Genomic DNA, 25,199 nt, shown 5'->3' with positions numbered 1-25,199 from the left:
CACTTCCTGCTGCTGTTTCTTCACTGGTCTGCTGTCTAAAAACCAAATCTAACAAGTCTTTAATTGATTAAATATCTGTTAGAAATTTTACCACAGTGATAACAAACACACACACACACACACATGAACGAGCGGGCGCTCCACCCAACCTCCTGACTCAAGTATCTGCACACACACACACACACACACACACACACACACACACACACACACACACACACACACACACACGTATACAAACACACCCCTTTTGAAGTAAAAGTAAAGTACACACCCTCCGGGTGTTGTGTCCTCACTCTCATGTGACATGGATCAGTTTGTCTCCGTCTTGCTCCATGACTAATATGTCAAAAACACTGCAAACATGCATTTCTGGACTTAACACCAGTACATTGAGGACCTGTAGATCTAGGAAAACACATCTTTTACTATACAAGAGCAGTATATGACTAAAGTGGGCCTTTAACTGAATACAGTGGTATCCTATTGATTTAGTAGGGAATTGAACAAAACTGCCTTATTTCCCTTTTTACAATCACTCCAATTGTGCTAGAATGAGAATTGATCTTCAAATGGAGCTAATGAGGTTAAAAACCACATATATCGGGTGGAAGTATGTAACTCCTGTTTTTCTTTAACATCGCAATACATATCGCAAAGTATAAGAAATATCACCATGTCAGCTTTTACCATCCTTGTTCAGCTCTAATACCCACACGCACATACTCACACACTCCTATTCCTCAGCTCCAGTGCTACTCCCCCAGTGCTAGCTAGCCAAATTATGCGCATTCCTGATCAGCCGCTGTCTAATTGGTGGACCGTAGGACAAAGACGAGCAGGAATATTTTTGTCCACCTCACGTGAACAGGACAGTGGCTGATGTCATGCGTGGGTTCCTCTCTTGCTCTGCCACATGTGTGACTCAGAGGAACATGTGGGTCGACATTTGGGATTTCGGTGGTTTTTCCTACCTCATGTTATCCACATCGATATCGCTGGTGACACCCTAAACTTATTTGTTTGCTTTTCTGAATAGTTTTCTGGTTTCATCTGGTGTGTGGCAGGCCGTTAAGGTCAGGTTAACAACTCATCCATTTTCTGTTCTCGCAGAACTCGCATTTGTAAATGCCACTGGGTTGTTGTTGCCAAACCGGACAGCTGACAGTCAGATATTGATTAGGGATGCTCACTGTCTGATAAGCAAACATGCCCTCATGCCAGACAGGTTAAGGGCTTATTAGCGGCTCCAGCCACAAGTGATATTGAGTAAAAAAAAATTAACGAGGCAGCCTGGAAAAATAACACCGTCATAGGAAATCCCTTTAAATCCCCAAGCTGCAGTTTTTCCCTGGACTGACGCGGGGTCGACACAGAACCAGCGCTCCAAAAGAAACACACACTCCCTTCGTCCTAGCGATCTTTGGCATCAGCAGCATGTTGTACAATGCACTTGTTCCCCCAAGTGAAGAGAAATAAGAGTGTATCTTTCTTTTGTTTTGGTTTTTACAAACCTAATTAACAACCTAAATTATGGGAGCAGAGAAACATAAAGGTGCCATTTTGAAAACACTGATAAACAAAAATGGTGATGGGGCATCCGGGTAGTGTGGAGGTCTATTCCACTGCCTGCCAACACAGGGGTCGCCGGTTCGAATCCCCATGTTACCTCCGGCTTGGTTGGACGTCCCTACAGACACAATTGGCCGTGTCTGCGGGTGGGAAGCCGGATGCGGGTATGTGTCCTGGTCACTGCACTAGCGCCTCCTCTGATTGGTCGGGGTGCCTGTTTGGGGGGGAGAGGGAACTGGGGGAGAATAGCGTGATCCTCCCACGTGCTACATCCCCCTGGTGAAACTCCTCACTGTCAGGTGGAAAGAAGCGGCTGGCGACTCCACAGGTATCGGAGGAGGCATGTGGTAGTCTGCAGCCCTGCCCGGATCGGCAGAGGGGGGGGGGGCAGCGACCGGGACAGCTTGGAAGAGTGGGATAATTGGCTGGATACAACTGGGGGCAAAAAGGGGGTGACCCCCCCCCCCCCCAAAAAAAATTCTATCATTGTATTGTATATGATTCACTGTTTTGGTGCTTTGTGTGTCCTTTGTATCAGGATGACATTTGGATTTTGTCATATTATGATACAGTTTGTGGTCTAAATCAATGGTAATGAGAATCTGTGGCATAAAAATTTCTCACAACATGAGGTCTGACATATTTGAAGGAGTTTGATATTATACTGAGCATTACCATCAGTTCAGTGTGATGAACCTCAGCTGAATTCTTAAACGTGGTATTTTTTGCATTTGTAAGCATATATCATGATAAATGTTTAACATGTAAAATGCCCAGTGATTATTGTGTTAGTATTTTCCATATCTCCCAGCACCACTGTTCTGTACTGACTCTAGACAAGACGACTGTCTGTAATAATGTAAGAAATCCACTTGATGGGGGTCATCCATGTTTTGTTTTGTTTTTTTTGTCATGGTAATGATATAGATTTTTGAATATACCAGAGAGACGGTCGGCCGTTTGTACATCTTTAATTCATTGTTTCATTGAAAAACGGCCCTGTTTTAAAGCTCGGGTTCACAGAGGGCACCTGCTGGCCGGCGTGTCTCTCATCTTCCCTTCGGAGAATGTCGAAACCGTCTCCAATCCGTTCCCGTTTGGTTTCCCTGTGTGGTGTCTTGACAGCATGCGCTCTATGCAGACAGACTGCGGTCAGCAGCAGCCTGTGTGCCACCACAGCTCCATGTGCATTAGCTAAATACCTCACTGTTTCATTATCTGAGTGGCTGGGTGTGTATCGCTCGGCCATAAGGCCACAGTCAAGCCTGCTGCCCCATACAGTATAACACACACACACACACACACACACACACACACACACACACACTGGCTTGACTCCCAACAACCACTTTGTAATCTAACAGGGCTTTATCAGCTTAATTTTCTTTTATTTATTTGTTTATCTATTTATTTCATTTATAACAGTGTGGGGAAGCCTGGCCGGATTGGCTAAAATGTAAGAGGCAGACTCAAACCTGTTTCCAATTAATAAAATTGATTTATTTGCAGGGCGTCGCTTACATATGCTACATATGATAAGTATGAACTGAGCAAAACTCTACTCACAACAACTGAGCTTTAAATTAACAAATAATTGAACAAAACTCAACTCACAACATTTGGAACATCTTGCGCACACATCTACACCCTGACATCCTACTGCCCCCTAACAACTCCACAGCTACCGCTTAAATACTCCCCCGGGTTAATCAGCAGCGTCTGAGTTTTAGGCTGCCCCACTGTGGCAAGGAAAGCCAACACCTGGTAACAATTGGGATCAGAATCAGAATACTTGTACTACATGTGATACTGGGCGGCACAGTGGTGCAGTGAGTTAGCGTGGTCGCCTCACAGCAAGAAGGTCCTGGGTTCGAGCCCTGGGGTAGTCCAACCTTGGTGGGTCATCCCGGGTCGTCCTCTGTGTAGAGTTTGCACGTTCTCCCCATGTCTGCGTGTGTTTCCTCCGGGGGCTCCGGTTTCCTCCCACAGTCCAAAGACATGTAGGTCAGGTGAATTGGCCGTACTAAATTGTCCCTAGGAATGAATGTGTGTGTGTGTGTGTGTGTGTGTGTGTGTGTGTGTGTGTGTGTGTGTGTGTGTGTGTGTGTGTGTGTGTGTGTGTGTGTGTGTTTGTGTGGTGTGTGGTGGTGGGGGGTGGCGGGCCTGGCAGCCTGTCCAGGGTGTCTCCCCGCCTGCTGCCCAATGACTGCCGGGATAGGCTCCAGCATCCCCGCGACCCTGAGAGCAGGATAAGTGGTTAAGACAATAGATGGATGGATGGATGGATGGATGGACGTGATACTACATATGGTAGTCTGCAGCCCTCCCGGGATCGGCAGAGGGGGTGGAGCAGCGACTGGGATGGCTCGGAAGAGTGGGGTAATTGGCCGGATACAGTTAGGGAGAAAAGGTCGGGGGGGGATCACCGCGACCCGAATTCGGATAAGCGGCTTGGATAATGGATGGATGGATAACTGAAATATTTGAGAACTAGTTTTGGTCTGCTGTTCTACCTTACAGTACCTAACAGTTCAATGTGATGAACCCCGGCTGGATTGTTAAAGGTACCATATGATGTAAGATAGAACATATCCATGGAAACGGTATAAATATGCAAATCAAAGAATTGCTTTCCAAGATAAAAAGTTTCATCACCCATCTATTTTTTATCTTTTTTACGATGTTTGACAGCCCGACAACATCTGTCATGCCATGTTTGTTGGGTCTAGTGTGGGAAAGTTCCTCTTAACACACAATGAAGTTTGGATCCATGCACACTGAGAAACATCAGGAGCTGCTAAAGGGAATAGTCTACGTAGGACCTGCCGATGTGTTTCAGTTCAGACCACTAACACAACAGATTTTGCAAGGTTGTCAAAATTCGTTAAAAATGAATGTGTAATATAATGTTTTGGGGGAAAGCAATACTTTGATTAGCATATTTACACAATTCCCATGGACGTGTTATTTTTGTTGTTTGTGTAAATACACGTACATATTGTACTTTTTTGAATACAGTATTTTTATATATGTGAGTGGATATTGTGATATATATATATATATATATATATATATATATCAAATTGTATAAAAAAAACAATGGATGATTAACATGACTGTTTTTGGAAAGTAGAAATGCTTTTCAGAGTGACATCTTAATGGCTGTCCCTGTGTTGTCTCTGGGTGATAAACTAGGCCAGTGTTAGGTTTCCCTCCCGCTGCTGCACCACTCCGACCTTCAATTGATTTATAAATCAAACTGCTGTTCCAGATAAAGTGCACGGCGTCGACCCTGAAGACATCAACTAACGCGTGGGCAGAGACAGTGAGACTCTCATTAAGTATTATTACACTGCGGCGCTTTCCATTTCTGTGGAAACACCCTCCCAAGTAATGCTGGGAAAGGTATTCAGGCTCCAAGAATAGATGTCTGCTTCAAACTTGTGTTGGCTGTGCTTGTCAAACAGGCGAGGATACTGTGTGTTACCGTCACAGTGTGGTTCCTTCGCTGACCGGATAGTCTGATTACCAACAAAATGAGCATCCTATTTGCTCATCTGGAAGAGGCGGGGAGAAAAAAGTGCTGCCTATATAGTGTGTAGGTTTGTCCAAAGGGCATTTATATTGTCGGCTAAGAAAGTATAACATGTGCATTAGCGGTCTCTTTCTAGGACTGTTTGCTGTGGATATGAGCGAGACTGCAGGGACTTTTGATTTGCAGAGTGAGTTTGTCTTTATTTTATGCATTTACCTGATGTTTGTTAGCACCTCGGCAGTGTCACTTAAGCTTGATAGAGATACATATCATATATATATAATTACATGCCACTATGAAATCAAAAGGTGCAAATTAAACATGCAAACCATTAACTATAAAAGTGGAAGACTTTCTGTTCAGCAAAAGAGAAATGGTATGTTGCAACAGAACAAATTTTTAGGAGCGTCCGGGTAGCGTAGCGGTCTAATCTGTTGCCTACCAACACGGGGATCGCTGGTTCGAATCCCCCTGTTAACTCTGGCTTCGTCGGGCATCCCTACAGACACAATTGGCAATGTCTGCGGGTGGGAAGCCGGATGTGGGTATGTGTCCTGGTTCCTGCACTAGCGCCTCCTCTGGTCGGTCTGGGGCGCCTGTTCGGGGGGAAGCAGGAACTGGGGGGAATAGCGTGATCCTCCCATGCGCTACGTCCCCCTGGTGAAACTCCTCACTGTCAGGTGAAAAGAAGCGGCAGGTGACTCCACATGTATCAGAGGAGGCATGTGGTAGTCTGCAGCCCTCTCCGGATCGGCAGAGGGGGTGGAGCAGTGACTGGGACGGCTTGGAAGAATGGGGTAATTGGCCGAATACAATTGGGGAGAGAAAAAAAAGGAGGGGGGGGGTTATATAATGATACTAATATACTGGATGCTTAAAGGAGAAGTCACCAGAAACAACAAATACCAGTAAGCAAAGTACACCAATTGGGTATGTAGTATTTTTGTTAGTTATTATCGTTTTTTTCTCGGTCATAGTTTTTCTAGCCACTGCTGCTGAGCGACCCCAGACAAGGAGAGATAATCAGTCATTTTATTCTTCATTGTACTCAGAATACACGGTGACTTGAGATTTAACAAGGAATGACGCCGGTTTTTCTGGGGCCTGTCTATTTGCCTTGTTTTAACGCGATACAAACCCTGGCATTATGTACATTGAGTCAAACAAAATGTACGTTCAAAGAGAACAGAAGAAATTACATTTGGGAAAACCCACTGGAAAAACATTTCCACATCCAGTTTTCAATGATAGAGTCCTTTTTAGATTTGATTCAGACTAAAGATGAAATCTGGATGCTGAAATCTTCCCTTTGCCGCCACCACACCGTTGTTCGCCCCATCCTGTTGAAACATGTCACCAACCACGTTGAAGATGTCAGTTAGTATCTTGTAACCCGACTCCATGGTCCATGTGGGTAAAATATTTATTAGTGGAGGAGAAAAAACACGGATTTCAGCTTTAAATCAAGGACCATGGCCTTGTAGCTGGACAGGTTGGTTATTCAGGTCTTACTGGAATTCCGGCACAGTTATAAACCAGTTAACATTGCATTAAAGGAGTGCTAAACAGGGCAACCGGGTGGTGTAGCGGTCTATTCCATTGCCTACTAACACAGGGATCCCTGGTTCGAATCCCCGTGTTACCTCCGGCTTGGTCAGGTGTCCCTACAGACATAATCGGCCGTGTCTGCGGGGCGGGGGAGCTAGATGTGGGTGTGTGTCCTGGTTGCTGTACTAGCACCTCCTTTGGTCGATCAGGGCGCCTGTTCAGGGGGAGGGGGAACTGGGGGGAATAGCGTGATCCTCCCACGTGCTACATCCCCCTGGCGAGACTCCTCACTGTCTGGTGAAAAGAAGCGGCTGGCGACTCCACATGTATCAGAGGAGGCATGTGGTTGTCTGCAGCCCTCCCCGGATCGGCAGAGGGGGTGGAGCAGCGACCGGGACAGCTCGGAAGAGGGGGGTAATTGGCCGGATACAATTGGGGAGAAAAGGGGGGGGGGAATCCCCCCCACCCACCCAAAAAAAGGAGTGCTAAACAGTTGCATATGATCACAGATTTGTTAGAACCAAATTCCACTACACAATCTTGTGAATAACGTCATCCCCTATATTAATCTAAATGCTTTTAAAAGCTCCTAAGTGGATTGCCCTCTAAATGTAATTAAAAACTAAAGGGAAGATGGAAAGGGGTTGTGATGGGCCGATTCTTTATAGTGGTTTGGAAAGGAGCCAAATGCTGGTGGTTTTGTTTGTGGCTTTGTTTTATTTGTTTTTTCCCCACTGTGTCTTTTTCTTGGATAGAGGACCAGTTTTTTGGTCATCGGCTTTGCTGGTAGGAAGATGGCTGATGGAAGGGAGGCCCGGTTCTCTTGTCACTGGTCAATACCAATATGTATTACACCTTAAACTTGTGTGCTAGGCTTGTCGCTCTTTTCATAGCTCACAAATCAGATCGGGATTGAGCTGAGGGTGATATTTTATTAGCAGTTTTTTCCCCTGTCACCCATTCCCTGTGCAGAAATAGCTAGTGCCAGTGATTATCTCTGCAGACAGTTAGGTCATAGTGTTGCGTCATAATGCTCTTTTGCAACCAACAGAGGTACTACACTCAGTCTGAACATTGCTAACAATAATGGCATATAGTTAAGATTGTTTTCTCCTTTTCAAAGATTGGACAGGATGTTGTCGCAGGAAGGAGGGGAGCCACCTCCAGATGACAGCCAATCGAGCAGCCGTCTGAAGAGTAAGAAGCCCCCCAGCCTCTTCATTGCCATCCCTCCACCTGAGAATTCGCGAAAAACTGCTTCCCCTGATCCAACTAAACAGGTAACTCAGCCTCTTTAACATCCGGCAGAATGACAGAAGACAAAGAGGCTGATTTCGGACAGCAAGGTGGCCCAGTGGTTAGCGCTGTCACCTCACAGCAAGAAGGTCCTGGGTTCGAACCCCAGGATGTCCAACCTTGGGGGTCATCCCAGATCATCCTTTGTGTAGAGTTTGCATGTTCTCCCCGTGTCTGCGGTGGGTTTTAATCCGGGTGCTCCGGTTTCCCCCACCATCAAAAAAGACATGCATGTTAGGGTTAATACCCCTGTCTGTGCCCCCTGAGTGAGGCATGGCAAGACAAACCGGAGTTGGTCCCCGGGCACTGCACCGCAGCTGCTCACTGCTCCTAGCTACACAGCTAGGATGGGTTAAATGCAGAGCGTAATTTCCCTACAAGGATCAATAAAGTATCTCAAAATCAAAAAAAATAAAATCAAAAAAATTCCCCGATTCATTCGTTGCAACATTTGGAGGGGAAATCCTCATCGGAGGCAGAGTCAGGACAGACGGACTGCATAGATTATCTGATAGTGTGTGATTTTTAACCAGTTGACTAACTCCTACAAGATAATATCATATGGGATTGATAGCTTTGATATAATGATATTGATCAGGGATTGAGAAGAGATTTCCGATAGCTGGTCAAACCAAATTCTCTGTGAAGTAATGCCAAAATGAACAGCAGGATTTAGAATGTGGCATATAGAAAAGAGTCAGTACAAACGATCAATAAGCACATTTGAATTCACTAACAATAACTGATTGCATTTAAATTTATAGACAGCATATTGCCCTTTCAGCAAGATAATCTATAACAGTGGGCACCTAGCCTAACCTGACCTGTTGGTAGAGCACTTCCTTCCTCTTGAACTGGAGAGAAAAGCCCCTTTCACACTCGGGTCCTAACCTGTAAATCTTCCAGCAATTTCCCATACTGGGGTCCAGTGTGAGCACGAGCTGGAGTCGATATTTTGCCAAAGTTGCACTGACAGTTTACCGGCTCAACGCCTTGTAACATCTTTTGAAATGTTCCGAAACGAAAATATTTTGCACAAAAGCCTTAGGGTTATCAGGCCAGCACCCAAAGGGGAACACTGATCTTATGTAAGATGCTTTTTCAGGTGCGGAAAAAAAAATCGCAAGGAGTGCATTCGTGACCTGCTCATGGCGTGCATTTGTCTGAAGCAGATTTGTTTCTCAAGCAAAAAAAATAAGAGCGTATTTAAAAACGTTTGGAAATTGCACCTGCCTGGAAATAAGAGAGCTACTTTCCGTCTGCACAGAGGAGGAAATCAGTAGGCAGCTGTGTGATAAAGAGATGTGGTAGGCTTTGATGAAATGGAGGAAGTCCTCCACGTGTGAGGTGCACTGCAACACAAGGCGCTGTCATGTCATGTGTTGACAAACGCTATTTGGACACCCTAACTGGATGCGTGAACAGAGGAAACTCATCAGCGGTGCTGGTAATATCAGTCCATCAGTGCCAGGAAATGAATGTGTGAAAAAGGCCAATGTGTCATTTTGCTAACCTTCCACCCCCTTTTGGTGTGAACACATTACAGTCATGTTCCACTGAACTGACTCTTGTCACAAATTGCCTCACTCACTGCAAAACTATTGTCGTGCTTGTGATGTTCAAGAGTTTGTTTGTCCCAATTGTACTTGGCCAATTACCCCACTCTTCCGAACCATCCTGGTCGTTGCTCCACCCCCTCTGCCGATCCGAGCAGGGCTGCAGACTACCTACCACATGCCTCCTCCGATACATGTGGAGTCGCCAGCTGCTTCTTTTCACCTGACAGTGAGGATTTTCACCAGGGGGACATAGCGCGTGGGAGGATCAAGCTATTCCCCCCCAGTTCTGCCTCCCCTCTGAACAGGTGCCCTGACCGACCAGAGGAGGCGCTAGTGCAGTCAGTGACCTGGACACATAACCCACATCTGGCTTCCCACCCGCAGACACGGCCAATTGTGTCTGTAGGGATGCCCGACCAAGCCGGAGGTAACACGGGGATTCGAACCGGCAATCCTCGTGTTGGTAGACAACGGTATAGACCGCCACGCCACCTGGACGCTTGATGTTGAAGAGTTTATAGAAATGTCTGTGCACCTTTTTTCTGCCACAGTACCGATGCTTGCTTATCCTGAAGTTTTACTAATGAATAAATCTTGCTTTGCTTTTTAAAGAGATATCCAGACCTTTAACCTGGTGCTGATATCAGACCTTTTGTTAAAGATAATACATGGTTGTTGTTTTTTTTCAGACAGAGAATGCTTAAGAAGGAGATGGCAGCCTTTGTGTTTGCCCCTCTGAGGCCATGTGATTGTTGCTATTTTGTGTCCCTTTAGTAAGCCTTCAGTTTGCATGGTAAGGGGATGCAAAGTGGTGCAACAAAAATAACTCCCTATGAGAGCAAAAGCATCGGCTGCAGTCCAAGTCCAGTTCGGTCATATTTGATTCATGTCATCAACCGGCCCAAACTTCATTCCATATAAATGAGAACTGTAAACACTTTTTCTTTCATGTGGAGTTAAGAAACTGTCAGCAGACTGAAATAATACTTAAAATGAATTGCAGGGTGCAGAGCATATAAATATTGTATTGACAGACACTAAATATGTCAGAGATTGCAGGCAAGTTATCATGTATAGACTGCAACCACTTTTACTTTCTTGAAACTTGCCTTTTTTTTTCCTAAAAAAAAAACCCAAAAACGATTCACCAAAAACATCTCAATAGACGGTGCAGTCGGTAAACTACTCTCTTCTTCTCCATCAGAGTTGTTCAGAGAGTAGCAAGCTCTCTCCCTTGTTCCTATACATGCTGTTTGTTCTGGTCTGGAGGCATTTGGGACAGCTGCCGAGTGAATAGTGGGCTCAAGGCCATAAAATGTCCCTCTGTTGGCCCCACTGCCAGACTAAAACAGTGACATTTCAACCAAGTGATCAAATATCAACTGCAATGAGTCAGGATAAGCCTCCTCTATTGCCAGGGGAGAAGATGCAATGTTTTGTATCTCGAGTTTTAAAATAATAAAATTCCTTAGGCATAAAATATTCCAATACATTGCGGTACGAACAAGCCTGAGCATGTAGCTTTTGGATTACAGAAGAGAAAATGAGAAAATTATGTTGGCCCAACACACCGACATCTAACTGTAGTCTCCTTCACATAGGAAAACACCAGATACTAGCATGGCTTAGCTTAACTGTAACCAGTAACATTTAGACATGGGTGGCACGGTGGCCCAGTGGTCAGCACTGTTGCCTCACAGCAAGAAGGTCCTGGGTTCAAACCCCAGGGCCTTTCTGTGTGGCGTTCGCATGTTCTCCCCGTGTCTGTGTGGGTTTCCTTCAGGTGCTCCAGTTTCCCCCCACCGTGAAAAAGACATGCATGTTAGGGTTAATACTCCTGTCTGTGCCCCTGAGCAAGGCGATGGAAAGAAGAACTGGAGTTGGTCCCCGGGCGCTGCAGCTGCCCTCTGCTCCTATACAACAGGACTGGTTAAATGCAGAGAACAAATTCATTACAAGTATACAGTTTGTTGTAAGAATACAATGACAAAATAAAGTGGCTTTCTTTAACAATTTGTTGATTAATTTGATTTACAGAAAATTGTTGTTTTAGTAATCAGTTAATCATTTAAGTCATTTATCAAGTAAAATACATTTGGTTCAAGCTGCAGAAATGCTAAGCCTTTGCTTGCCTTTCTTGCATGATAAAATGGTTTTGTGGGGGTTTCTCTTGGCTGCTGGTCAAACTGTAAATAGTTTCAAGACATCACTGGCTCTGGAGACCTAAGATGAGCATCATTATTTTTGACATTTTATAGAGTAAATGATTAATTATAATAATAATAATAATAAATTAAACTTATACAGCGCTTTTCTAACGCTCAAAGTCATTTTACAATAAACGGGGTGAAACAAGACAACAGATAAACATAACACAGACATACAGGGGTGGATGGGAAGGGGGGCTACGAGAGGGAGAAGCGGCAGCCACACACGACACCAGCAGTACTCTCCGACTTGGACAGATACAAAAGGGCAAGAAAAACAAGCATCATAAATCACAGAGGAAAGCAAGTCCTGATTAATGACTTGAATGTGGGCAGATCGCAGCAGAGTCTGATGTGCTTGGGGAGGGAGTTCCAAGAGGAGGGAGCAGCAGGACGAGTGCTCAGACCTTAGTCTGCCTCAGATTAGGGGAGGATGGGGGGGGGGGCACGAGAAGGCAATGGAGAAGAGGTGTGTCTTGAGACGGGATTGGAAGAGTGGGAGGGATTCTGAGTCTCTAATGATTTGGGGGAGTGAGTTCCAGAGCCGGGGAGCTGCCCTGGAGAAGGGTCGGTCACCAAAGCTGCGGAGGTTGGACCTGGGGGTAGAGAGAAGGGAGGCTGAGGTGGATCTGAGGGACCGAGAGGGTTGGAAGGGGGAGAAGAGGTTGGTGAGGTATGGGGGAGCCAGTTTGTGGAGGGCTTTATAAGTAAGAACCAGGATTTTGTAATTGATTCGGTGGGAGATGGGTAGCCAGTGGAGGTCTTTTAGGACTGGGGTGATGTGGTGAAAGTGAAAAGTCGGGCGGATGCGTTCTGGACCATTTGGAGTCTCTTGATAGAGCTAGCACTGATGGCATAGAGGAGTGAGTTGCAGTAATCAAAATTTTGATTTTATTATCAATTACAGAATTAATTACAATTAATTCTGTAATTGATAATGAAAATAAGCGCTAGTTGCATCCACAGTAACCAGGATTGAAACAAAATCAAGTGTTTTCACTTAAGAATTAATTTGGTAAATATTCCATCAGAAGGCGTTATACAGTGGCTTGTGAAAGTATTCATACCCCTTGAACTTTTCCACATTTTTTCACGTTACGACCACAAACATAAATATGTTTTATTGGAATTTTATGTGAAAGACCAACACAAAGTGGCACACAATTGTGAAATACAAAGAAAATTATACATGATTTAAAAAATTTTTTACAAATAAAAAACTGAAAAGTGTGGTGTGCAAAAGTATTCAGCCCTCTTTTCTCTGAGTGCAACCAATTGCCTTCAGAAGTTGCCTGATGATTGCTGAATGATCGAATGTTGACCTAATGACTAAATAGAGTCAACCTGTGTGTAATCTAATCTCAGTACAAATACAGCTGTGCTGTGATGGCCTCAAAGGTTTGTAAAGAGAATATTGGGGAGCAAACAGCATCATGAAGTCCAAGGAACACACCAGACAGGTCAGGGATAAAGTTGTGGAGAAGTTTAAAGCAGGGTTAGGCTATAAAAAGATTTCCCAAGCTTTGAACATCTCGCGGAGCACTGTTCAATCCATCATCCGGAAATGGAAAGAGTATGGCACAACTGCAAACCTACCAAAACACAGTTGTCCACCTAAACTTACAGGCCGAACAAGGAGAGCACTGATCAGAGATGCAACCAAGAGGCCCATGGTGACTCTGGACGAACTGCAGAGTTCCACAGCTCAGGTGGGGGAATCTGTCCACAGGACAACTATTGGTCGTGCACTGCACAAATCTGGCCTTTATGGAAGAGTGGCAAGAAGAAAGCCATTGTTAAAAGAAAACCATAAGAAGTCCAGTTTGCAGTTTGCCAGAAGCCATGTGGGGGACACAGCAAACATGTGGAAGAAGGTGCTCTGGTCAGATGAGACCAAAATTGAACTTTTTGGCCTAAATGTAAAACGCTATGTGTGGCGGAAAACTAACACTGCACATCACTCTGAACACACGATCCCCACTGTCAAACATGGTGGTGGCAGCATCATGCTCTGGGGGTGCTTCTCTTCAGCAGGGACAGGGAAGATGGTCAGAGTTGATGGGAAGATGGATGGAGCCAAATACAGGGCAATCTTGGAAGAAAACCTGTTGGAGTCTGCAAAAGACTTGAGACTGGGGCGGAGGTTCACCTTCCAGCAGGACAATGACCCTAAACATAAAGCCAGGGCTACAATGGACTGGTTTAAAACAAAACATATTCATGTGTTAGAATGGCCCAGTCAAAGTCCAGACCTAAATCCAATTGAGAATCTGTGGCAAGATCTGAAAACTGCCGTTCACAAACGCTCTCCATCTAATCTGACTGAGCTTGATCTGTTTTGCAAAGAAGAATGGGCAAAAATTTCAGTCTCTAGATGTGCAAAGCTGGTAGAGACATACCCCAAAAGACTTGCAGCTGTAATTGCAGCAAAAGGCGGTTCCACCAAGTATTGACTCAGGGGGGCTGAATACTTTTGCACACCGCACTTTTCAGTTTTTTATTTGTAAAAATTTTTTTAAATCATGTATAATTTTCTTTGTACTTCACAACTGTGTGCCACTTTGTGTTGGTCTTTCACATAAAATTCCAATAAAATATATTTATGTTTGTGGTCGTAATGTGACAAAATGTGGAAAAGATCAAGGGGTATGAATACTTTTGCAAGCCACTGTATTTGTAGGCTTGAGCATCTTTCCTGACTGATTTTTATCATTTCCCTTCTTCGCCATTTTAATGTTGCCTATCAGCTAGTGTTTTGAGTTGGAAAACTGCGGCACAGATCAGGACATTTAAGCATCTTGTTGTAATAATGACCCTGGTCACGTTCCTCTGGCAGCGTATTGTAACACCAGTATAACAGCAGTGTGTGAATGAGACAGACCTCACACCATTATAGTGTGCACATACGTTGTATGATGACAATAATTTATGATTTAACACATAATTGGGACATTGGGCAGCACAGTGGCACAGTGGTTAGTGCTGTCATCTAACAGCAAGAAGGTCCTGGGTTTGAACCCTGGGGTTGTCCAACCCTGGGGGTCATCCCAGGTCGTCCTTTGTGTGGAGTTTACATGTTTGCCCCGTGTCTGCGGTGGGTTTTTTCCGGGTGCTCCGGTTTCCCCCACCATCAAAAAAGACATGCATGTTAGGGTTAATACTCCTGTCTGTGCACCTGACCAAGGCATGGCAAGACGAACTGGAGTTGGTCCCCGGATGCTGCACAGTGGCTCCCCACTGCTCCTAGCTACACATCTCCATCCATTATCTGAACGGCTTATCTTGCTCTCAGGGTCACAGCAGTCATGGGGCGGCAGGTGGGGAGACACCCTGGACAGGCCGCCAGGCCATCACAGGGCCCCCACACACACACACACACACACACACACGCACATATTCATACCTAGGGAAAATTTGGTATGGCCAATTCACCTGACCTGCATGTCTTTGGACTCTGGGAGGAAACCGGAGCCCCCGGAGGAAGCCCACGCAGACACGGGGAGAACATGCAAATTCCACACAGAGGACGGCCCGGGACGACCCACCAAGGTTGGACTACCCCGGGGCTCGAACCCAGGACCTTCTTGCTGTGAAGCAAGAAGAACCACTGTGCCACCGTGCCGCTAACTACACATCTAGGATGGGTTAAATGCAGAGTGTAATTTTCCTACGGGGATCAGAGTATATCAAAATCAAATAAATAGATAAATATAAACACACACGCACACTACAAAACCAGACACATCAGAACCATTGGCAGAGCAGCAGAGAATGTGAGCAGGTGGGAATCGAGCTGTCATTGAATGAGATGGTCTCTCGAGTTTAAGTAGTAGCTCAGTGAAATGATTCACTCTTGTTCTGCTTGGGCCTGTATGGTCTCCCGTGTCTCTGTAGAAATTCCCCGGTATTATCAAATGAATGAGCTGTTCTGTCAGCAATGACACTAGCACCTGTCTAATGTCATTCCCTTAAACTAAAAGAGGTGAACAGGGACTCGTGTGTGTGTGTGTGTGTGTGTGTGTGTGTGTGTGTGTGTGTGTGTGTGTGTGTGTGTGTACATACACACAGGGTGTTGTGATGCTTCTAGTGCAGGAGTGTGTAGTTGGAGGGAAGGTGCATGTGTTCTTCCAACCCGCTTGTGTCCTTCCTGCCCTTAGCTTGCTGCCGCTGGCTAGCCTTTGTGGCGAATAGAGAAGCATCCTAGCGTGTAAGCCTTCCCTTGCCAGTACATAGCCTCTCCTTCACCAAGACTCCTGCCAGGCCTCCTCGTGGCCACACATGGTAACTGGGGTCTTGCGGCCCCAGGCTAACTTGGCAGGGGATCTCGGAGCAGCAGTGGGCCCCAGAGATATGGTGTGCAGGCCCACCCTGGTGGACATGCCCTGGCACCTATCAACCACTGTCCCGCTGCCTTGTGGGTGAGTCTGGAAGACATAAGGCTAAGGGAGCTTACCCCAACAGAAAAGCAAGCTGTGGCGGTACGCTTCGAGGCGGTTTCCGAAAAACTGGATTTCCGGCAGCCCCCTGCAGTTGTGTGGAGGTGCCGGTCGTCTAGGGATCCCCCTTGCCATCGGAACCATCTCCTCTACAATCAAGTCATGTGGCGTTGGGAGAAACGCACCCCCCATGCCACTTTAAAAACCATCTCTGCACAGGTATCTTCTGCTATCTGAGTCCTCAAAGGACCCACAAATAGAAGAAGATGGTCATCATCGGGCACGATGGACAACCAGCAAGCAAGCAAGTGTGTGTGTGTGTGTGTGTGTGTGTGTGTGTGTGTGTGTGTGTGTGTGTGTGTGTGTGTGTGTGTCAGGGAGATTTGCCTCCACCAAGCAGAGGCACTCAATTTAAAGGACGTGTGTCAAGCTGATGGTCGAGACTCGCGCACATTATCACTTAGCGTTAAACTGAGAGATTAAAATTATAGCATTACTATTTATGGATTCGTATTTAGGGTGGATTTCCCTCCCTTTTTTTTTAAAGGCCTTCTACCAGGCAGACTGAGTACCCTCTGCCCTCTACTGGCTCGACTGCAGTCTGACCATATGGCTTAGTTAAAACCCACTTAGTGCCCCATTAACTCAGAATGACGGAGCAATTAGCCCTGCCTGCTGCCGAGACACCAACGGGTAAGATAATGGATAATGACGTCTGAATGGAACCACAGCACGTTACATAATGGAAAGAGACAACTGTTAATGAGTCTTGAGCCTGCAGGTTGCAATAAACAGCATGCAGATATGGTCATGTAAATCAACAGAGACCTGTCAATGTTAAATGTCAGCATTATTTGAATAGTAATGCTGATAGCATTATTTAAGAGTCTCTCCAATCAGACTGCAATCTCTAAATAGTGCCCATAATATTGCTTCATTTTGTTTTATTGCAAATCCTACAATTTGGTGGTTATTAGTTTCAACCGTGTTTTGCCTCTCTGTCCAGTGAGTTTCAAAAAGTTCGGCATTAGTTGACGCTAATTCTGTGACGCAGTCATCATCAAATGCTTCAGTAGTCTCATATGCTCGTCATTTTTTCCTCCCTGTCATGCAGCAGTTTTTTTTTTCACATTATTGAGGTGTATCGGAGGAGGCATGTGGTAGTCTGCAGCCCTCCCCGGATCGGCAAATGGGGTGGAGCAGCGACTGGGACGGCTCCGATGAGTGGGGTGATTGGCTGGATACAGTTGGGGAGAAAAATGGGGGAAAAATCCACAAAAAAAAAAGAAAGAAAGAAAATGAAGCAATGCTGATATTCTACCACTGTAGCATTTACCCAAAAAATTGTTGTTTTTGGGGTTTTTATTTTATTTTTATGAATCATACAGTAATGTTCACATTTTAATCTGCATTACCCACCGTGTCTGTCTGAGTTACTGCTGTCAGTCTATTATTGTACAATCGTTTCTTATTTTTGCCTCTATGCTTTGCTGTGGTGTTGCCATAAAACATAATTGCTGTATGGTAATTAGTTTATCTCTTCCATTCTTAGCCACTCCGTCCAACTTTGAAGAAAAGTACCAGCGGGCAGGCAGCCAGTCCCACGGTGGAGATGGCCAGGGGGTCCGGGTTATCCGGGGGGGCATTGGCGGGGGAGAGGAGGGCAGCTTTCCAAAGACAAACGTCACTTTCACAGAGCATCCGCAGGTAAGATGAAGAATATACTTGTGTTTTTGTACTTGGACGTACAACCGTATACGTGGCTGACCTGTTAGCATGGATTTATGTACACTTATATGTGTTTTAATTGTTCAAGGAGTTGACGAGAGTATGTTTATATCTATATTTTTTTTATTTATAATTTTATTTAAAAGGGCAAAATTACATAGAAATCAGTCACCCTTGGTTAATGAATGTGAAACAGGGCACTGAGACCAAAATAATTGAATATTAAAAAACATCCTATGATTTTTAGATAAGTGTTAATAATAGCATTACATTGACGACAGGCATGGGCGCAAGTCCATGAATACTGGGATGGCATCCAGCACTTTACCTGTGGCCCCATCCATAGGGTTAGTGGCTGTGTCAGGAAGGACATCCGACGTAAAATTTTGCCGAATCAGTATGCAGATTGCATACAAGACTATAGCGGATCAGTCGAGGCTCCATACGGGATCGGCCGAGGCCTGGCTTAACAACAGCTGACATTGGTGCTGTGCCCTCACAGGGCACTGATGGAAATTGTAAAATCTGCTGTGGTGACCCCTGAGAAACAGGGAACAAGCTGAAAGAAGAGGAAGAAGAAGAAGTTAATAATAGCATTACACAATAACAAGAGAATTTAGAAACGGAAGGAAGTTAGAATTTAGGCCTGACATATCTGAACCTGAAGGTTTACTTTAAACACAAAGTCCTAAATGGTTCAGGTTAGGACAAATATTTTACTCTAGACAGTCTGGTCTGTTAAGTGCTATTAGGAAGAGGTTAACTTTAGATTAAAAAGGGGAACAATATACTCGAAACAACATTACAACATGATGTATATTAATAATGTAGCGGGAATTCAGGGGGCAGGCGGGAATCAAACCTGGGTTCCCCGCACCACAGGCGACTGCACTAACTGGTCAACTAGAAGGTCTGACTCGTTAGCCAAGGGCTAGAGAGTCTACACATCCATGGTTGTACACTTAGAATGAGATATTTATTGATATTTTTAATCCTTGTGCTAATGTGAACAAGTGTGCTGGAGGAGTTTAAGTGGCAAATTAGTCATAATTAACAGTTACAACCACTCACTTGTAAAGTGTTACCAAAATCACACATTGCAACTTTTAATTCAGGTATCTTAAACCCAACTTTAAAGTTTTTTGATTGTTGATTTTAGCATGGTAACCTTTGACCTCGCAATTTTAATGTTTAACGGTCAAAACAGCCTGTTTTTCAATGACACCTATTAACCACAAATGCTGTTAAAATGATTGATAACTGAGATGAAGATAAGATAAATGGGTCTTTTTTAAATGGATTTTATAATTGTATTGCTATAACATCCAAAAGGTGGTCTGGGTCAACAGTACATCCATTGCTAATTAGCTAATTAGTTGAAGGTTTAATGGGTTTTGCCTGTCTTATAAATTTGTGATTACATTCCCAATCATCTGCTCGCCATGCTTCTTTACCCTTCACTGAGCCCACCATGAACTCATCCTGAACTCATCACCTTCCCTCTCTCTCTCTCTCTCTCTCTCTCTCTCTCTCTCTCTCTCTCTCTCTCTCTCTCTCTCTCTCTCTCTCATATTATAGGAGCACAGCCCAATGGTTTGGTGTTGGGGACGACTGTGAGACCAAGCAGCAGGTGTGGCACAGAAAGAGTCTTCGCCACTGCAGCCAGCGCTACGGCAAGCTGAAGGCTCAGTTCAGAGAGCCAGAGACGGCCGTCAGCATGGACCAGGGCCTCGACTCGCCCGTCGCACACAAAATGCCCAAGGTAGGCCGTTTGTTCACCCATCGACGGACCTCAATCACCATTGAACTGAGCATATGCAAACCGGCGCTTAAAACCATGCATGCAAACAGTTTCAGCAAAATTTTGGGATTCTTCGGTAACTTTCGTACCATACGAACAAAGTTTAGGCCTGCCTCAGACTCGTCATGTGCATAAATCCTAAAGACGAGTCTTACAGAATGATCGCCAAACTTTATGTAAATGTGTTTAGCGTGTTAGTGCCACAACTGTTAAAAATGGTTAAATGGTTGATATTAAAAATTGTATCCAGTCTTTGCTAATGATACATTAATTCCTTGATCATAATATGAATTATTAGTCTCATAATTTTGATAATATTTGCTTTATATTAACAGAAATAATTATAGTGAACAATATTTGATCTGAAAAATTGTCTTATTCCCACTCATGGCTAATGGCAGGTTACCGTTTAATTTCTTTATCAAAATGCGACACGTATTCATTTTCTTTGATTGTTTTTCTAGTCGCAGCCTGAATCATTGCGACGGTTGGTTATCATTTTTTTTATTTTATTTATTTAGTTTTTTCCATGTAGGCAAGGAAAGTTTATTTGTACATAGTTTCAGACACAAAGAGAATTCAGAGTGCTTTACATATGGTAAAAAAAAAAAGAAAAAAAGATCATGGTGCGCTATTCTGTTGCCTACCTGCCTACCAACACAGGGATCACTGGTTCGAGTCCCTGTGTTGCCTCTGGCTTGGTCGTGTGTTCCAACAGACACAATTGGCTGAATTAAAAAAAAAAAAGCTATTGAATAAGAAATGCAGAATAAGATACTTGTTGGGCTCAGTAATTCAGTTTTCCTCACACCAGTCGCTCCAGAGAAGATGCTATGGAGAAGAACGCCTTTTCTGCCTTCAACTTCTGAAACAGTCGCTTCTATTTTGGTGTCAGTAAAATGTTGGTCTACACATGTCTTGAATTTGGCGATAATTTTGCATGTGCACATTTTCTTGACACATGGTAAGATCATTTCTATGCAGATATTAGTGAATGAGGTCCAATGAGCGCTTTGAGACGTGCACCATAAGCTAGTTGTCTACTCATATCCGAATAATGGGTTTTATTCAGCATTACCTGTTTATAAGCCCCTTTCTTAATCCTGATCGCATTACCGATTCTTCTTCTTCATCATCTTCATCTTCTTCATCTTCGTCTTCTTTCGGCTTGTCCCCTGTTTCTCAGGGGTCACCACAGCAGATTTTTGTCCTCCATAGCTTTCTGTCTGATGCATCCCTCTCTTGCAGTCCAACCCTCCTCATGTCCTCCCCTATCTGGTCTCTCCTTCTTTTCCTTGGTCTTCCTCTTTTTCTTTTGCCAGGTATTTCCAGGTCCAGTACCTTCTTCCTATATAGTCTATGCCTCCTCGCTGTACATGTCCAAACCATCTCAATCTTGTCTCTCTCAACTTCTCATCCATTCCTCTGATCTTGAACGTAGCTCTCACTTCATTTCTCTTCCGGTCTTTTCTAGTCACTCCCAAGGACCAACACAGCATGTTCATCTCTGCTACCTGTAATGTAGATTCTAGCCTCTCTGTTGTTGTCACTGTTTCCATACCATAGAGCATGGCAGACATGAAACGAAATATAATTTCCCCCAGCCCACAGCAGTGCAACACAAAGACAAAGACATATCCAAAACCTACAAGGACACATACTTACATCCAAAATTAAAACAGAACAAAAAAACTACAAAAACACATATATCCATCATATCCAAAAATCACTGTCCAAGAGAGCGAATGCCAGCCAGGATGACTGTCGGAACTGCTGTCTGCATGGGCTAGCAGTTAGCTTAGCCTGCCCTGCTTCCGCATCCTGTCAGACTGCCCTCGGTGTTTCCCCCTCTAGCGCAACTCCAGGCAGGGCCGTGATCCTTGGGCCCACCGGAGGCAGTGGACCAGGCTTCCCCAGCTGATTCAACGCCAGCTCTCCCAGCCAGACACCTTTGACACACCTCCTCGCACTCCACACGATGACACCAAAAACACAGTCATGCCACTGCCAGACCGCCCTCGGTTTTATTGGAACTGCCGGTCTTCATGGGCTAGCAGTTAGCTTAGCTTGCCCTGCTTCCATATACTGTCAGACTGCCCTCGGTGTTTCCTCTTCGGGCAGGGCCACGGTCCCTGGCCCACAGGACGCAGCAGACCAAGCTCCCCCAGCCGATCCAGCGTCAGCTCTCCCAGCCATCAGACGAAGGCAGAAACCCGGATGCAGACAAAGACACTGCATGAACAGCACTGGGTGAGGCCGCCGCAAACGTTAAGTTTGCGCCACCCACACCGGTACTTGGTGAGGCCACCAAGTAACGGTATTCTTCCTACACTGGAAGAATACTTTACCCTATATATACTTACATATACACACTTTACCCTTACCTAACGGCATTCTATTGTCACAAAGTACTCCAGCTACCTCACTGCATGAATTCCACCCAGATTGTGTCCTTTTCTTGACTTCTTTCTTGTCACCGCCTTCTGTCTGTATTGTGGATCATAAGCACTTGAATTCGTTAACTTCTGGGACATCTTCTCCTCTTAAGGTCAATCCTGAACTTTCTACTTGCTTATTTACACACAGGTACTCAGTATTTGTTCTGCTGATCTTTAGTCCTCTAATCTCTAGAGCTTTTCTCCAATCTTCAAGACCTCTCCCCAACCTTTCCTTGTCCTCGTTTGCGACCATGAATTACTGAATGCTACTATGAAAAAACACACTGATACACTACACTGATAGCATAGTTGAAAAATATATTGCTTCAGCATTGACGGTGCAGTGTATAGCGACAGGCATGGGCGCAAGTCCATGAATACTGGGATGGCATCCAGCGCTTTACCTGTGCCCCCGTCCATAGGGTTAGTGGTTGTGTCAGGAAGGGCATCCGACGTAAAATTTTGCCAAATCAATATGCAGATTGACAAGACCATACCAGATCGAACAACGGTCATTGGCACTGTGCCCTCACAGGCTCCTGGTGGAAACTGTAAAATCTGCTGTGGCGACCCCTGAAAAACAGGGAAAAAGCTGAAAGAAGGATTGACGGTGCAGTGTGTTAATGTTCAATAGTCCAGTTTCAAAGGATGCGATTAAAGCAAATTGGGGCCATCCGTCACATTACAACAAAACATTTTTACTACTTGATCAAAAACAAAAACTAGCAAGGTCATTTGAAAGAGATTTGTGGTTGTTTGTTTTATGCATTTACAAACCACTCAGGAAACTGAAGTATAGCTGCTGCATGTTTTTCTTCTAATTTAAGAGGTTTGTAGCTTCAAAATAAATGTAAATTTTCTGTTTTGTCATTTCATTGCCTTAAGTAATATTGCATACTAAGTAGACTGGAGGATGGTGATATAAGACCTTCTGCAATCTCCTTAACCTGACTTTCACCCATCCACAGCCTTCTTGTATAGTTTTTTCCCTTTTTTTGTTCATCTGTATGAAATAGTAGAAATAATAATTTTGATAAAATTAACATACAATGTAAGAGTCCTTAGCTTCTACACTGACCTTAACCTGTAGTTAATTTGCACATTGGATGGGTCATGCCATAATGTTGCAAATAGCTAACCCCACAAGCCTTACAAGATAGCTTACCAAGGCTGTTTGACAGTCAACGGCTGACCTTTAGACTAGAGCTTGATTAAATGCCACAGAAAAAGATTGCCATGATACATATTCAATGCTATAGATAACCTTTAAGCCAAAATCGCAGGGTGAGGTGTCCTAACATGGCAATACCCATTGAAAAAGGCTCCAGATGTATCACAGCCATGACCGTCACTCAGTTTAAACCAGCATTTAATCTGATGATGTCTGAACAACACTGAGACAACACATATCTTTCACACACTCATCACAGAAGTATTGGAATCAGCAAATTACACGGCGTCCTTTCCAGCACTTTAGAACTTAGGTAGAATAGATGTAATTGAGCTATAATGAGTGGTAATCGCGTAATATATGAGTAAAAATGGAGGCTTTTCTGTATCTCTGGTTTGCTTCCTTGTCATTGTAATGTGGTGTTAAATATAATCTACATCAAACACTGTTGAATAAATTCACACATCACATGGTACCAAACACAAGTGTTTTGAATCCTTTAAATGGTAATTAGCAGTTAAATTTAAATAGGTGAATATTGAATGTCCTGCTGAGTAACAAGACCATAGTAAAGATAAAACGACATTCAATATTTACTTTATGTTCAAGTTTAACTGGGAGACACCCTGGACAGGCTGCCAGTCCATCACAGGGCCAACACATTCACACCTAGGGACAATTTTTGCCCTGAAACACTGAATGGGAATGCTTTTTTGTTTTTCAGTCTCCACGTTGTTCGATAACCAGGCAAATGACTGCAAGCTTTCAAAACTTCCTCTTGAGTCCCACATGCATCTTTTTTTTTTTACTCGGAGACATTATTCAGAGAGTTCCACTGAAGGAGCAAAATAAAGGGTACAAAGGATTAGGAGAGGGAGAGCTCTGTCTTGCATGAATAATGCAGAGGGCGACATGGCAGCAGCAGAAGAGCATCTGCACCCTGGCTGAATCATGTCACTCCCTTCACTTTTCCACACACACACACACACATTTGTCCTTGTTCTCACTCTCTCTCTCCTTCTCGCTGCCTCTTTTCCTCTCTCTCTGTATATCTGTCTGTCTATCTATCTATCTGTCTGTCTGTCTGGGGAGCTAGAAAATATTCCCAGGTCTTCTTTTATTTTCTGCTTTCCTTGTGTCTCATCTTTTCGTCACCATACATGCAGCTCATTTTTCCTGCCAATTTCTGTCTTTTTTTTATCTGCCTGCAATTGTCTTTGGAGGGCCTCTGGTAAGAATTTACAACTGTGTTGTTTTTTTTGTTTTTTTTTTTAAATCTCAAACACATCTATATATATTATACATACTATATATGTATATATAGCGTTTTTTTTCCCCGAAACCGTCAATGGTGTCATAAGTACTCAACTAATGACTAATATCAACGGAATATCAACACAGATACAGGGAAAAAAGTTTTAATACATTGCAGTACAGGCCTGTTTCTTGCGACTGTATGTATGTATATATGTATGTATATATGTATATCTATATGTATGTCTACATGTATATATGTATATCTATATGTATGTCTATATGTATATATATATGTATATATATATATGTGTGTGTGTGTATATATATATATATATATATATATATATATATATATATATATATATATATATATATATATATACACTACCGTTCAAAAGTTTGGGATCACATTGAAATGTCCATATTTTTGAAGGAAAAGCACTGTACTGTTCAATGAAGATAACTTTAAACTAGTCTTAACTTTAAAGAAATACACTCTATACATTGCTAATGTGGTAAATGACTATTCTAGCTGCAAATGTCTGGTTTTTGGTGCAATATCTACATAGGTGTATAGAGGCCCATTTCAAGCAACTATCACTCCAGTGTTCTAATGGTACAATGTGTTTGCTCATTGGCTCAGAAGGCTAA

General features: G+C 43.9%; 1 protein-coding gene across 3 annotated transcripts in view; it reads left to right on the top strand.

Annotated features, from left to right (window-relative positions):
- LOC130112276 (inactive rhomboid protein 2-like) overlaps positions 1 to 25,199 on the top strand; it is a 91,119-nt gene that overhangs the window by 21,109 nt on the left and 44,811 nt on the right. For 2 of the 3 annotated variants that reach the window (XM_056279567.1, XM_056279568.1), the window contains 3 exons: positions 7,779 to 7,935; positions 17,706 to 17,860; positions 19,460 to 19,643. In XM_056279567.1, coding sequence (XP_056135542.1) covers positions 7,789 to 7,935; positions 17,706 to 17,860; positions 19,460 to 19,643 — 486 coding nt within the window. In that variant the 5' untranslated portion in view covers positions 7,779 to 7,788. Of the gene's footprint in view, positions 1 to 5,277; positions 5,295 to 7,778; positions 7,936 to 17,705; positions 17,861 to 19,459; positions 19,644 to 25,199 lie in introns of those variants that run through there. The other variant, XM_056279569.1, reaches the window with a different exon arrangement.

This window comes from Lampris incognitus, chromosome 5, assembly GCF_029633865.1.
Source record: "Lampris incognitus isolate fLamInc1 chromosome 5, fLamInc1.hap2, whole genome shotgun sequence".
Lineage (NCBI taxonomy): Eukaryota > Metazoa > Chordata > Actinopteri > Lampriformes > Lampridae > Lampris > Lampris incognitus.
Note: the sequence above shows the minus strand (reverse complement) of the source record. Positions and strands in the feature narration are given on the sequence as shown.